The sequence below is a fragment of the Nanorana parkeri genome, unplaced genomic scaffold (assembly GCF_000935625.1).
Source record: "Nanorana parkeri isolate BGI_ZX_2015 unplaced genomic scaffold, ASM93562v1 scaffold53, whole genome shotgun sequence".
In the NCBI taxonomy this organism is placed as follows: domain Eukaryota; kingdom Metazoa; phylum Chordata; class Amphibia; order Anura; family Dicroglossidae; genus Nanorana; species Nanorana parkeri.
Genome location: NW_017306321.1, coordinates 2,751,333 through 2,767,078, shown reverse-complemented (window position 1 = coordinate 2,767,078; position 15,746 = coordinate 2,751,333). Strand labels below are relative to the sequence as shown.

Genomic DNA, 15,746 nt, shown 5'->3' with positions numbered 1-15,746 from the left:
AAGTAATTGCAGTAAGTGCTGCAAAAGGGGCCCAAACCAAGTACTGAGTACATATGCATGCTTGTACTTTTCAGAGGTCCGATATTGTTCTATGTACAATCCTTGTTTTATTGATTGCATGTAATAATCTACTTTTTTGAGGTTGTGGATTTGGGGTTCTTGGGGTTTTCATGAGCTGTAAGCCATAATCATCACAATTATGACAAATCACGGCTTGAATTATCTTGCTTTTCATGTAATGAGTCTATCTCATATATTAGTTTCACCTGTTAAGTTGCATTAGTGAAATAAATGAACTTTGCACGATATTCTAATTATTCGAGTTTCACCTGTAGATTCCGAAGCAATATAAAGAGCCTCAACTTTTTCAGTAACAGTTCACCTTGCTCCAGTCTTGCTCTCCAAGCCTCCTCATTGGTTTGTTTAGGTAATGGGCAGCTTTGACTGAGAAGCTTGAACTGTACTGGAAAAGGGTTTAGTTTGCATACAATGTCAGCTGTATAACTTTAGCTGCTCATATCTCTGGATCTATTGATCACTTTTCACTGAAGATCAGCTTTACATGCTCCTTTTTCAGTCTATGCTCAGTTTGAATTATCTGGGTTTGTGACAAGTTTACTTTAAAAAAGAAAAAACAAAAAAAGCATCAAAATAGACTGAAATCTTCCCCCTTCACTCAGGCAGTGTCTTCAGAATGGAGAATTTAATCTTCAGTTTCTTCATCTTCCTGGTTTCTTGGCACAAAAGGCAACGTGGTCTGTCCTCGTTCAGGATCTTGCATTCGAAGGATTCGGATGAGATTGCTAGATGGGAGGGAGCTGTAAAATAACACAGGACATTGCAGTGAGCATTAGATGTATTCTACAGCTTATATTTGAAACAGAACAATGTCAATTAAAAAAAAACTCATTACCCACATAAGAACAGATATACCAGCCTACAGCAATGATCAGGTGTTGGGCATACTGTTCTACTACGGGTTTGCAAAGCAGGAAGAAGAGTGACTCACCCACCCCTAGCTCTCTCCCTTTAATGTATTAACTTACAAACCAAAAATTTCTATAAATTCCACAAATTTTCTTAACCCTTGTAGTGGGGCTACCCCAGTACTGCAAGGGTTAAGTGCTTGTTTTTGTCTAGGGACAATAAATTGAATCTACTAACTGATATATTAGTCTGGATGTCGCAAAACGTCTTAAAACTCAATCTGTCAAAAACTGAGCTCATGATATCCCCCATCCCCCTGTGCACCTTCCCCCAACTTTTCCCCCCATGCCAGGGTCCTAGGTGTCATCCTTGATTTGGACCTCACCTTTCTTCCCCACATCCAATCACTATCCAAATCCTCCAAAATACACCCCTTCCTCACCAATGAAACCGCTAAACTACTCATCCACTCACTCGTTATCTCTCGTCTCGACTATTGCAACTCCCTCATTAGCCAACCTCTACTCAGGCTCCTCCCCCTTCAATCTATCATTATTATACTATAACTATTGAAAACAAACCTACAGATTCTAATAACAGGCCTACACTATTCAGATCACCACTGCAACCACATTAACCATTTTGACTGAAAAATGTGCCACGCTTTTTACTTTGTTGGGGCCCATGATAAGTTTGTGTGTGTGGTCCCACCACTGCATCATCATGACACAGGAGCCGAGAGGGAGTGGTGGATATAATCCTAAAATTATTTCCAGGTAAGCTTAAGAAAAAAAAAACTGCACTGGCACTATGATTGGTTTTATTTAACTTCTACAAAAGAGTTGGAGAACCAGTCAGGAATGCACATTTGTAAGCATCTGAATCTCCAATCTTAACCTATTTTCATAGAGTAGCCATAAGGTTGCTCTATGAAAATGCTCTCAGGGACAGGGTTGTGTGGGCCTTCAGTAGTCATATCTTATGTGTAAAAATGTCAGTCCAGTACAAGGCTGTACGGTCGTTGTCCCTAATATCCCCCCCAGAGGTTGACTCATGTCTTGTCTTGGTTCAAGGCTGTTACGCACCCAACTCTCAAGGCTTCTGACAGAAGGTAACACTGTCTGTTGAAGGCTTTAGCACCAAGCTCAAAAGATACAAAAGCTGTAGGTCCTGACAACACTGCTTAGATGGCAGAAGATACAAGTAATTAAGCTACCAGTATGTTTTTTGGGGGTAAAAAACAGAGGACACAAAAGGTAACTCGGGTAAAAATGGTGAGAACATATAAAACAGGAGTGCATCATATGTAGCATTTGCAAAATACCATAAAGTCACTCGCACTCCGTTTGTAGATAGCAGTCAATCTCCTTTATTGACTGAACAATATGTCACATAGACAAAGCACATGATCCCAAGACCCAGAGCTCTCAAATAAGTGTTAACCACCATATACACTGCCTGGCCAAAAAAAAAAAAAATCACACACACTGCAATATTTTGTTGAACTGCCTTTAGCTTCGATTACGGCAGCATTCACCGTGGCATCGTTCTGATACGCAATGTCACAACATTTATTTCCATCCAGAGTTGCATTCATTTTTCACCAAGATCTTGTAGTGATAATGGGAGAGTCGGACCTCTGTGTAAAGTCTTCTCCAGCACATCCCAAAGATTCTCAATGGGGTTAAGGTCTGAACTCTGGTGGCCAATCCATGTGTGACAATGATGTCTCATGCCCCCTGAACCACTCTTTCACAATCTAAACCCAATTAATCATTGTCATCTTGGAATATGGCCAATGTGCCATCAGGGAAGAAAAAAATCCATCGATGGAAAAACCTCATAATTCATTATATTCAGAGAGGCAGCTGACCTCATTTTTTGGGCACTAACTTTACTGAACATAGACCTGACCAACTGACGCAACCCCAGATCATGACACTGCCCCACAGGCTTGTACGGTAGGCAGTAGGCATCATGGTTGTCCTCCTCTCTTCTTACCCTGATGTGCTCATCACTCTGGAACAAGGTAAATCGGGAGCAATGGAAAAAGACCATGTGGTCTCATGAGTCCCATCTTATGCTCCCTAGCAAATTGAAGCCTTTTTTTCTGATTAGCCTCATTGATGAGTAGGCCAAAAGCTGTCTAGTTCCAATGCCTCAAATTTTCTTTGTATCGTGCATTTAGAAATGCATTTAATTTCACTATTAAAACAGAGCCACGAGTTCTGTTGATTTTTTACAATATGATTTCACCAAACATTTAAAGTGATCTCCGATCATGATCAAGCAAGATTTTCTTTTTTCTAACCACAATTCGTCAAGGCGATGGTTCACTACTATCCTTGCAGGTTTTAATAACATTTTGGACAGTTGTTAATCCAATTTAGCAGCTTCGGCAATCTCCTTTGTTGTTTTCTTTGCTCAATGCAGACAATAATTTGACCCTTCTGAAATTGTTTCCACAACCACAGGATATGTCTTCTGACATGGTTCTTTAAGAGATGAGAAGCCACTCACTGCATCAGTTAGGGTTAAATAACTTGTTGCCAGATTAAACGTATTCATCATTACAGTAATTATCCAATGAAAGGCTCGCACCTATTTGTTTAGCTAAAACCAGGTGGTGACTTTTTTTGGGCCAGGCAGTGTATTAAACTGTAGAAAAAACTATCACCCCAGATTCTTTTCATACAAGGCCAACAATTGTCACATGTAATGTCACCAAGCTACTAACACGCATTCTCGATACTGTATATCCGAGTTGGGTGCAGGCTTCACACAGCTTTAACTCGGTTAAAGTTTATTCAATCAGCACCCCTCTAGAAAGAGTAAAAAAAAAAAAAAATGGAGTGGATTTGAGAAAACAAAATAGAAAATAAATACAATAGTTGCCAATAGCAAGCAACGATGCAAGAGAAAATAAAGAAAAAGTTTAGCGAAAAGTTAGACATGAATTCTTAATGGCTATGAGCAACATTTTGCTTTTTTCAGTTGTATGAATCATCCCCCTTAATGCTTTTGTCATGCAGAGAAGCATTCCCCAAACTTCATTCTATTAGTCACCAACGTAATCACAAGAAAGGATTGTGATTGGCTTTAGAAAAAGAACAATAAGATAGCCAGGGCCGAAATGCAGATAAAAAACTAGCATGAAAGTCCTAATTCTTTTACGTGATTTTTACTTAGAGTGCAGCCCTGCCTTAGCCTCTCTATGTAGCCAAAGACAGGCCAGAAGAGAATTCCTGTTCCGTACCAGCTGCTACTCAATAGCACATAAAAATGGGTCATGTCAAGAATAATTAAGAAACTACACAAAGAATTAAGAACTGCACTTCCCTGGAGAACTGAGCTCTGGATTAGTTACCTAGAGATACTCAATAAAGCAGTGATTCATTATGTTATTCACAGGAGTTAAGAAAACATCATCATGAAACGTATAGCACAGAACTGCGGTGTATATATTACACAGTTATAAAGAATTACTGTACAAGACAACAGTGACACTACCAGCTGAAGGTAGAATAACAATGATGAAATCCTCTGCACATCTGCTCAGCACAAGAGGACCTGAACTGTGGAAGCTGTGCCCAAAAAGTGTAAGCAGAAGGCTGATGGATAAGTTATCTATATTGCCTATAAATTTCTTTCAACTTTACCCCATTACTTGTTTTCCCTAAATCAGCATTTCTTCAAGTTTACACATATTATCTGAGGTTGAATAAAGACACAGATCCATTGAGTTCAACCATTGGGAGTGTATGTGCGTGTGTCTCTGTGTGTTCCAGGCATTAAGAGTACCTGTACTCCTGTATGTTCTGTTATCTGAGGAAAGTATCTAAACAATTCTTGAATGATTCCATACTTTCTGCTAATACCCCTGCTTGTGGAAGAGAGTTCCACAATTTTACCACTAACAAAGAATCCCCTCCACCCTTTGTAGTTAAATCTTTTTTCCTCCAATTTAAGCTGGTGACCTCATCTTTTTTCGTGAGTTTACAGTAAAAAAAAGAAATTAATAATGTTCGTCACCCTTAAATACTTTGCACATCAAAATCATGTCCCCTCATTTCTAGAGTGGAGGATAGAAATCACCAGCACTCAGCAAATAAAGTGCCCTGCGTGGTCCCGAAATGTTGGATTATGCGGTATGTGTGACGTTTGGTCCTAATAAACAGACGCTATTTTTTGAACTTTATTTGCCGAGTGCTGGTGATTTCTATCCTCCATTGACTGCTGTGCACGGCGTCATCCGTCATCATCACTTCGAGCACCACGATTGTTACTTGGACCGGGAACGCTGCAGGGAGACATACTGTTTTCTGGAATTGTCATTTCTAGAGTGAACAAGTTTACATTTTGCAATCCCTTCTCATAGCTTAGGTCCTCCAGTCCCTTTATTAGTTTTGCTGCCCTTCTCTGTACTCTCTCCAGTTCAAGGACATCCTCGCTGTGGATTGGTGGCCAAAATTGAACCACATACTTAAGATAATGTTTTGGTTGTCTCTAGAGTGCATTTTTAATGCGTGATGATACTCTGCTAGCTTTGTTTGCTGCAGCCTGGCATTGCATTCTATTGTTTATTTTGCAGTCAACTATGACTGATCCCCAAATCTTTCTCTACTTGACTTGCCTATTGCTACTCCTATTAACGTGTAGTCTGCATGCCTGTTTTCAACCCCAAAATACATCCACATGAAATCTCGCTGGTGTCTGTAACGTGTTCTATATTTATACATAGGCTGATGTTGGTTGTGAATATTCACCTGCTGATATTCTTCAATTTGGAGAATTCGATAATTTGCTTTAAAAATCAGTGCAGTCCTTGAAGATACTCCAAATTAGCTTTATGCCTCTGCAACATGTGCCGTCCAGTATTACTCATGAATGCACTTAGGTTTCACCAGACTGATACCGCCAAAGACTGATAAGGCCAGCAGGACTTGCCCTGGTGTTTCTTTAACAACTGTGCTCTTTAACTCCTGCATGTCTGTATTTGTAGTTCTCCATTTCTATATTGGACATGTCTATACATATGTTAGAAGGGGATCTCCCATTATGGCTATTGTACATCATCCTCTCTTTCCGCACAGCATAGATAAAAAGGAAAAACTGCAATTGGCAGCTGCTCTCAGGCACATCCCCTCTGGCACCTTGTGTAAGGAACTGCTTGTCAGAGTGTTGGAAACCTGCAGCAGCTCTGATATCCCAAACAGCTTGTGTGGTGGTTTCTGCCACAAGCAATAACTTAGATGAGGAGAACGGGAGCAGCCATGTCAGCTGTGATTTGTGTTTGTCATCTGCTAGTCTACAGCACGGAAGCATCACTGGATTTACCCCAAGACCTCTTCTGTTTGCTGCTACTGCCTGTTTCACTAATAGAAAACGATCACATGAGGTAAAATGACAGCATTTGTAGAGTAGGCTGAGATACTGCAGAAGTCACCTTTACTCGATTCTGCTAGTTGCAAGTAACCAGCAGTGGAAAATCAACCATTTACACAAACTGGTAAATATAACGTTAGAAACACTAAAAAACATTCTAGCTTTGTTTACAATCACACAAAATAAAAAAGTTTTCATTGAGGGAAGCGAAGTCTAATTACCAAATGATTTCTATTACTATGACCCCAGTGAGGAAAGCTCAGTGACCCCAGTTCTTACTAGCCAGTGCTATACAGTGAGGTGAACCCTCTGGGACCTTCTCTGGAGTGCTAGAAGATCCTGGAAATTATCTGGGGAGTTTCAACCCTTGCTAGTAACTTCCATCTACTGCACGATGTACACTCGTACATATATACATTCATAGCGCTTAGAATTGTATTTAGAAATACGGGATTTCATCCAGTTTTACAAACTTTGCTAGCCTTTAATTAAGTTGTGGGGGGGGGGAATTATAATAATTCTAACCTCAAGGGAGAGTTAAAAAAACAAATCTTGATAGATAATGGGTAAAGGCCTCTTTTACACCCTCTATCTAGGCACAGAAGTAGTCATTACCATTGCAAATAAACTCCACCCAAGATACCCGCATCTCCCTGTCCTATGTGCAAGGCCTAACCGTATTTAACCCACAGACAACACCCAGCTCCCATTCTCTATCATTTCCCTCCATGACTTTCCTTTCTACATAGTACTCGCTATACAAGGAGTAACTAGAAGCCCTGACAGACTGCAGTCACTATAAAGACAGTGGCACTAGAATATTCCCCCAGAAAGCTTGAAACGCAGCTCTCATGCCACAACATCCATTAAGAATCTGATTGCTGAGAAGAAATTGCGGCTCTTTTTCACTGTTCATGCTTTATTGAAGTATCCCCAAAGCAGAGTTATCAAATGAAATTCTGGCTTCCAGATAAGGCAGCTTGGAAGGCCGTCAGAAAAAGGGCATATTATCTACTTTAATGCTCAATGGCTTGGTGCAGAGTAGAGAATGGCTTCAAATGTAAGTCTGACACAAGCTGGAAATACACTCACATTTCTAAGTGTTAAGATTAATCTGCCATATCACACTAACATGTTACCTTTCAAATAAAAGAGGCGCTCTAGGAAAAAGGAAGATATTATCTTTTGTTGAAAAGCTGTTGAATTTAAAAACCAAAAAACCAGGACTATCACCTTCTTGTATTGCAACTGGCAAGCAGCTACTATGTCCTGTTTCAGTACCTGGCCGCCAAAGACCCCCTTTTTCACAAACTTGCATACATGCGCTGCTATGAATGGCACCCCAACACACATACACAGCGCAAAGAAATGCACCTTCCCTCCATAGTATAACAATGCTCATATGTAAATGTACTGTGCATTGTGGTGCACTGAACAGACCACAAAGAGTGGATGCTTGTTTATTATTGAGGCTTTCTAGAGGTACATGCAAAGTGAATGGGAAGACAATGCTATGCATGCATAGTAATAAAGAGCTGCGCCCACACATTATAGCTAAACTACGGGCATACAGTGGCTTGCACTTCTGCTTTGCTGCTCTGAGGTCCCCAGTTTGAATACACATTCGGCCAGGACATTATCTGCATGGAGTTTGCATGTTCTACCTGTGCTTGTATAGGTTTACTTCTGGTACTCCGGTTTCCTCCTACACCCCAAAGACATGCTGCTAGGTTAACTGGCTCCTGTCCAATTCGGCCCTAGCGTTTGTGCATGCATATGAAATAGGGACCTTAGATTGTAAGCTCCGGGAAGGAAGGGGCTGATGTGAATGAATAGTATGTAAAGTGTAAACCGACAGCACTATAGAAATACCTGTAATAAACACAACAGAAAATCTCACACATACCAAGTACATATTTAAGCTAAATAGCCACGACTAAATCTTACTTTGTTTTCTAAAACAACTTTCAAGTTCCGTGTCTATGTACATTAAAGTGGCCCATGCATCAGATATAGTTATTCATGTTAAGTGCATCTATGCAAAGTAATGTGCAAGTGTAACAGATGATGTGACTACCTCTCTCAGAGATCACAGTACTCTCTTGCAATGCCTTTACCTGCTTTTCTGTACAGAAGGACGGCACCATTGTAACTCAGGCACTACCCACAGTCACACACGCCCTGGATCCACTATGGCAGCCTCTCCCTTAATCAGTTCCTGACCAATGACAGGATTATCCCGTCACGATCGTTCAGTTCATTAACGACCGGTGACGGGATAATTCCGTCATTCGGAACAATGATCGCTGGTCAGTGAAGGGACCAGCAGCTCATTGAATTACTCCTGTTGATGGGTCCCTCAGGGTCCGAGGCAGACCCTCAACAGAACATTAGGTGGTCACAGTCCTGTGATCACAGCAAAAGCTGATTGCATAGCCGTGACAGTCACAGAGCCGGCAGAAGCTCTCTGTGTGTGAATCTGCTAGCCGCGGCTGTATTCTCCTCAGAGATACTAAGTATCAAAGCCCCTGTAAATAAAAAAAATGACCCCTTAGTGCCCCTAGTTTAAAAACAATAACATTTAAAGAAGATTCTCCGACTGGCTCCTTTGATCAGCTGATCGAGGGATGCCGGCCGCAAGGGTGCCGACAGAGGCACCCACTGTGCGAATTCCGGCCAGTTCATCAAGAAAGGTAAAGCAGCTAAATAATTTTTTTTCACAAGTTGGTTCACTTCATCAGATGTAATATGTTACCTCATATTTTGAGGGGTTAGAAGAATGAACTGGCGATATTGCTGAGAATCTGCCATAGTGAGTATCATATCCATAGATATCCGCCTATTCACCATGTCCTGCAAGACATAAGAGAAATATTAATATATAAAAACACATTCCTACCATAAACATTACGTTAGACAGGAGGGGGAATTACAGAGGATTTCTTTCACTAAATTAGAGGTATTAGCCCCAAAAACTGTAAAGGAAAAAGACAGCAGAAGCTGATTCCTTTCCGATTTTATATGAAGCCATCTGGAAAACCAGCCCAGTTGAGGAAGTGAGTGGGGATGGATCAGCCATCCATTAAAAAAAGCTTACAATTCAGCTTGAGCTACTGAGCTGTGTAAACAGGCGTTATTCAAAATAGGAGCTAAGAAATCCCTGTGAGAAGATACAAAACATAATAATATTGAGTTAAAAAATATTTACTATCGTAGATTCTTGGAAAAATAAATAATGTATAATATCTATAAGTATGCATGTCTACACATACATTTACTTTAACCCCTTCGTGACTGACGACGTACAGTGTACGTCGCCAGCATCGGGGCTGTTTAAACAGATAAGGAAGTCACAAAACTACATGTTGAAAGACTTGGAAGGATTAACGTGTTGCTAAAGCAAGAGAGAAAAATATTCCAGAGTTTGTAGGCACAGCCCTGCGCAGTGTCTGCAAAACAATGTCCACTCTACACAGTAGAATTTCTTCTTGAAGTACCACAAGATTCCCAAATGAGAATCTACTTCGGTGTTAAGTGGGCCTGGATTGTCTACTAGTATTCACCTCCCTAGAGTCAACAAAGCAAGTCCACAATCTTGCACACGGGTACAGCCATAGTAAGAGATTAACCATAGGCCCTATGATCCTATACCCGAGGACATACTCCATGGTAATGCTGCGTCACCAATGAATGAGTAGAAGAACCTCCAGTACAGTTTTGAAAGTGCTGTAGACATGAAAGGGACTTGCTGGAAATGAAGGATAGCAAATGTAAAGACATACAAGTAGACATTTTTGATCTCTGCTTCTGAAATAGCTCAATGACGAGTTGTCCACTTAATACAATAAATTCAATATTTACTCATACGGAACAATTAACACCTTCGTGACTGACGAACTACAGTTTACGTCGCCAGCATCGGGGCTGTTTAAACAGACTCCCGGTGACTTTTGCCGCCGGGACTCTGTTTAAACTTGTAGAGCCAACTGTCGGCTTTACAACAGAAGCGATTCTGGCGACTTACCTGTCGCCATCCACAAAAAACTGTTTTTTAATTAAAATCAAATAAAATAAATCTAATAATAATAATAAAAATGTAAAAGTCCCCCGCGCGTCGCCACGTCGGGTGCGCCTACATATGAAAACGACGAACGCGCTACACATGTTGGGTATCGCTGTGCACGCCGGAGTGAGAGCAACAATTCTAGGGCCAGTATTTTGGGGTATCTCTAAATTGATGACCTGTGGGGGCTTTTAAAGCGTCTTCTGTGGACTTTTTGGGGTACTGCAGTTTTTCGCTGTTTCACGGACGCACGCAATTTGTAAACTGGGCATGTTGGGTATCGTTTTACTCGTTGTAACCTCATCTTTTATATTTCATTTAAAAAATTGGTATTTTGTTGTGTTTTGGGGCATTTAATTAAATTTATCACTAAAGTTTGAGGTTTAATAAGGAGTTGCGCTAATATTGCGCAACATAAAAATGTGCAACTACCACCATTTTATTCTATAGGGTCTTGGCATTCAGAAAATATATAATGTTGGGGGGTTTTAAGTAATTTTCAGGCCTAAAATGTGGAATATAACATGGGTGCAAAAAATGAAAAAAAGGCCTCAGTCATGTAGGGGTCAAAGAGATTAGATTCTCTGACTCCAATCTGAATTGGATGCCTGAAGGCTTATTTCAAGTCAGTGAGTCAATGTTCTGAGGTCACAGGATCAGCAGGCACCTAGTACAGTATGTGACCACATTTTTATGGACACCTGACCATTACACCTACCTACATTAACAAAAGTATGCGGACACCCCTCCAAATGATTGTGTTCTGGTGATAGCACTGAAAGGTATAATGAAGGGTACAGCATAACAAGGCATTTTGGACAATTAGGCTCTTCCATCTACCTTAGGACAACAGTTTGAGGAAGGCCCTTTTCTGTACCAGTATGGCTTTGCCACGGGGCATAAAGCCAGGTCAATAAAGACAAGGTTTCAAGAGTTTTGTGTAGAAGAACTTGAGTAGCCTGTACAGAGCCCTGACTTATGTGAGCAAGGTCTTCATGTCAAGCAACAGTGCTGCACAAATCTACAGAAGGAATAGCCAGCGTTTCATAAACACTATGTATTAAAAGCATAGGAGTCAGTTGCAAATATTTGGAGCAAATCAATGTGGAAGCCACACTGCCCCATCAAGGTGTTGGCAAACTTTTGGCCTTATACTAGATTTTGAAAAGTAGGTCAACAATGGCAGGTGACATATTTCTCTCAGTACAGGTTTCTTTGATGTTAAGCAGAACTAAAAGTTTGTTAAATTTACTGCATAGGACAGAGACTGGGGTGTCAGATGGATAATAAAAGGATTATGTGATTTTATCTTCACGTTCAGGTAATACCCAACGTTATCCATAAACATCCTGCTTTCACCGTAAGGGTTATATTTTACTTTGCTGCTGTAGCAAAAAACAGGTTTTTGGGGGTTTTTATTTTATTTTTTTTAATACTCTTCATGACATCACCAGGCTGAATACAATTATTGCAGTGGCAAGTGTTAAGAGCTCAGTTACTACTGACGTAGGCATAGGACCAACTAACCCCCCCATAACTACAGTACATCTTCTATACAGAGTGATTGGGGAGGATCTTCGGAGTCAAGGCAGCAGTATTATTTTCCTGAGAAATAAATAATCTTATGTAAGTGGAGAGTGACAGAGAGGGGTGGGGGATAGACACTGTTCTGCAGTCCAGGAGGCAGAGCTGACAACACTGGTTGGGATTTCAGTACAGCAAAGGCACTGTGTTTTTAGTTCAAACAGGAAGTTGGGAGCACAGTGGAGATGAACATTACCATGTATACATCGAATTCATCCAGACACCGGAAAGGTGACTCAGCAATCGACCAGAGAGAAAGCACAAAACAAACAGTTGAGAAAGATCGTTCCCCTCCTGAGAGAGACCTCATATCGGATATTAAAGCTTTATTTCCTTCCCCGGGCTGGACCTACAAGGGAGAAAAGACACTTAATAATAATGCATTACAGTCTGGGCTTATACATATACATGCACAGGCATTTCCATAGACCTAAATGTCAGGAGTGAGACTTAAACTGGAGTGACTGCACAAGATGCCGTGTTTGGGGCCTGTACTGTAGTGTAAACTTGAACTGAAGCCTCTATTACTGGATCCCTACATTATCATATCCTGTATAAGGCTTGTAGAGTAAACAACCCATGACACCACATCTGCATCACTGCACATAATGTCAAGCACGTGACAAGTGGAGAACAAAGTGCCTGGAAGCTAAGTGGCGTTAAAAAATTGGATTTGAATCATAAAAGACATCACATTATGCTATGTAAACTACTGCAGCAGCATAAACAACATATCATCTTGTACCTACATACAGGCTTCTGCTGCACAGAATAGCACCACCAGTAGACTGCATACGAATGTCATGTATAGAATGTGGTAGTGTAAGACCATGTACCGGCACTCAATATACTGCATTACTAACATACCTTGCCACGGAAGGACGGCCCGGCCGTGGCAACTCGCTAGCCAGCCGTGTCCTCGTTTGGTGGAGGGGGGCGCTTAATTTGAGCTGATAAAATACTCCTGTGAAACAATGGTCAATGGACTCACCCAAAGTTAGCTTGCTGAACACACGCAGATACAAATCTTACATGCAATCTGGTGCACTCTGAGGGCTGTGCAGCACCCACGTAATTACCACACACTTCTGAGATTCCTCAAGCTATCCTACAAGCTAGATTCCTTGTGTTACCACTTTCCCATTGCTCACACACCAGACTCACAGTAGTCTGCTACCACCTGCAGTTTGTTCGCTGGGAACACACACACGTCTGGCAGATCTGCTAACTTATACACACTGCGACTAATCTGCAGTCACACAAAGCAATTCAATACAGATTAACAGTGAGCTTACAACTGAGCATACAGACACTAGTAACGCTGACCAATCTCTCTGTGAATTGATATCACAGTCCTCTGCTGTAAAGCAGCTTAGTAGAGAACACCATTGAAAACACATTACACAAAATGAGGTGTGCAGCCAGAGCTTTATGCCTACGTACACCAGCAATGTGTGAGGCCTGGGAAATGTGTAGTGAAAAAAACCTATACACTTAATCACTACATATGAATGTGATGTACAAGGCCTCTGTTAAACTGCAATATTAAACTGCAATATTACCCAATATCGAGTATGTGCCTTTAGATGTGGTATAAATACAGTCACCACATACAGCAACTACATAATGCACAAGGGCATTGTTGCGGCATATAAAACCCACACAATCTACGTCACTACTTCCAGCAGAAAGGTGAACCGTGTATGGCTAATCTGTTATTGCGGGCTGCCTTTCCCTGACTTCATTGGGAAGTGGAATGACAAAGGAAGAGGTTATCCATGCAGCCAGTCCCCAGCAGCAAAATAAAACTAAATCAAAGAGGGCACCGAGGATTTTGTAGCTACAGTGTCTGCTCTTAGGCTACATTAATAGGTTTACTTTGAGCTACGACACAACTTTACTGGTAAACTGAATAGACGTTTTGACCTTAGGACAGTGGTAGTGAGTCTTGGAAAGCATTACCAGCTCACTGGCAGATTTATTCCTTCCCTGCAATTAGTCTTTAAAGGAGAACTATGAGGTGAGTGAAAATCCCTCATCCTCATAGTTCGAGCCGACATGAGACAATGAAAACGGTCACACGACGGCTCAATAGATCGGGAAGTAAGCGAACACATACCGTCACTCGCTCACTTCTCGATCCTATCCCCGCAGAGAGCCGTGACTGCCACTTACGGCTCCCCACAGGGACTCCCCGCTCCTCCAGCTCTCCTCCCTACACCGCTCGCTCAGCCTCCTGTGACAGCGTGTCAGAGAGGAGAGCAAGGTACTAACACTCAGCGATCAGTGATTGCTGAGTGTTTGTACATAATTGAGGACATAGTATGGTTACTATATCCTCAAATATGAATGGGAAGTGATCTACATCACCTGGGTGTTCATTCATAATTGTGGTTATAGTAAACAATGTACTCATGTTATCAATGAACAGGAAGACTCAGAGGATTCCTGTTCATTGATAACAGGGGACACAGAAAAAAGAGATTGAGGACTTTGTGTCCTAAATCTCTATCTATTTTAAAAGGGAAATATCAGGGCTCTGTTTAGACCCCTAATATTTCCCCCGAAGCCCCTACAAGTAATGTAAAAAATAAAAATAAAAAACATTTTCGATATCGATTTCGGCATGACAATGTTTTTTATTTCGGTTTCGTTTTTAAAATTTCCATTTCGGTGCACCTCTATTATTCACCATTTGTTAAATCAGAGTGAGTTGAATTTACTTCCTGTGCTATGAACTTGTTCTCTACTACAACTGGCAGTGCTCCTCTATGGTGAATGCAATTTATTACGCGCGCACACACAATAGTGTCAGGGTGAATGCCTGTGAAGTGTGTACAGAACAACCTCTTTTCACCATGAACAGGGCCACCTCATAACCCAAACAGAGTGGATATAGGAGTCATCATCTGCTTGTAGACAGGAATCAATATTTTACTGCTGCCATATTTAGCAGGCTTCTATTATTTCTAGAGAGGATTGCAGTGGCTCGTGCCATGGTTCTATGCAGCGTCACCCTCCAAACAATGAATATTGCTTGAAGTCTGGAAACACGCTCGGCTGCATTTTTGCTGGCTGAGATGAAGGGACTCTTAGAAAATACAGACATTGCCAGCCATACGCATTTAGCTAGCTGTGCAGTCTGATGCACAAGAAGGATTCCAAGATAAAAAAATAAATAAAATAATGAAGTCGACTCGCAGGCAGACTATATTCCTCAAGATTATTCACAAGAACATCCACTGGGAAAACCGTGAAATTAGTGATTATTGCAGCTGCATATCATTAAATGTATTCCGGAATGCAATTATATGAAAAAACCTGAAACTGTATTTATATCAGAGTACTGTAATCCCCTGCACAGCAGCAGAGATGTGACCAGCAACGGGGACCAATCAGGTTCTGTTGCCTTCCTCCTGTGATGACAGAAGGGGAAGATACAGAGATGTCCAGTCAGCAGGCTGGTATTATGTTCTGACCCATTTCCTTAATCAGGTTGTGCTGCAACTACAGGATGATGCTGGACATGGCTGTGCTATTAAAAAGGAGAACTATGAGGTGAGTACTTTTCACTCACCTCATAGTTCTAGCCGACCTGTGGCAATGAGACTGTCACATGTCGGCTCAGTAGATCGGGAAGTGAGCGAACACATACCGACGTTCGCTCACCTCTCGATCCTGTCACGGCTCTCTGCCGTGACAGGGGAGGGGCTGGATTCCCCCCTCCCCTCTATGATAGCGCTGATTGGTGGATCGGACGGGGGAGGGGGCGGGTACAGCTGGCTCT

The 15,746-nt window shown here is 41.4% G+C and overlaps 1 protein-coding gene across 1 annotated transcript in view; it reads right to left on the bottom strand.

Moving 5' to 3' along the window:
- Positions 1-703: 703 nt before the first annotated feature.
- Positions 704-15,746, bottom strand: part of SMC6 (structural maintenance of chromosomes 6) — a 79,110-nt gene continuing 64,067 nt past the window's right edge. The window contains exons 25-27 of the mRNA XM_018575405.1: positions 12,156-12,308; positions 9,068-9,165; positions 704-818 (exon numbers count right to left, since the gene is read on the bottom strand). Of these exons, the coding sequence (XP_018430907.1) occupies positions 704-818; positions 9,068-9,165; positions 12,156-12,308 (366 nt within the window). The remainder of the gene's footprint in view (positions 819-9,067; positions 9,166-12,155; positions 12,309-15,746) is intronic.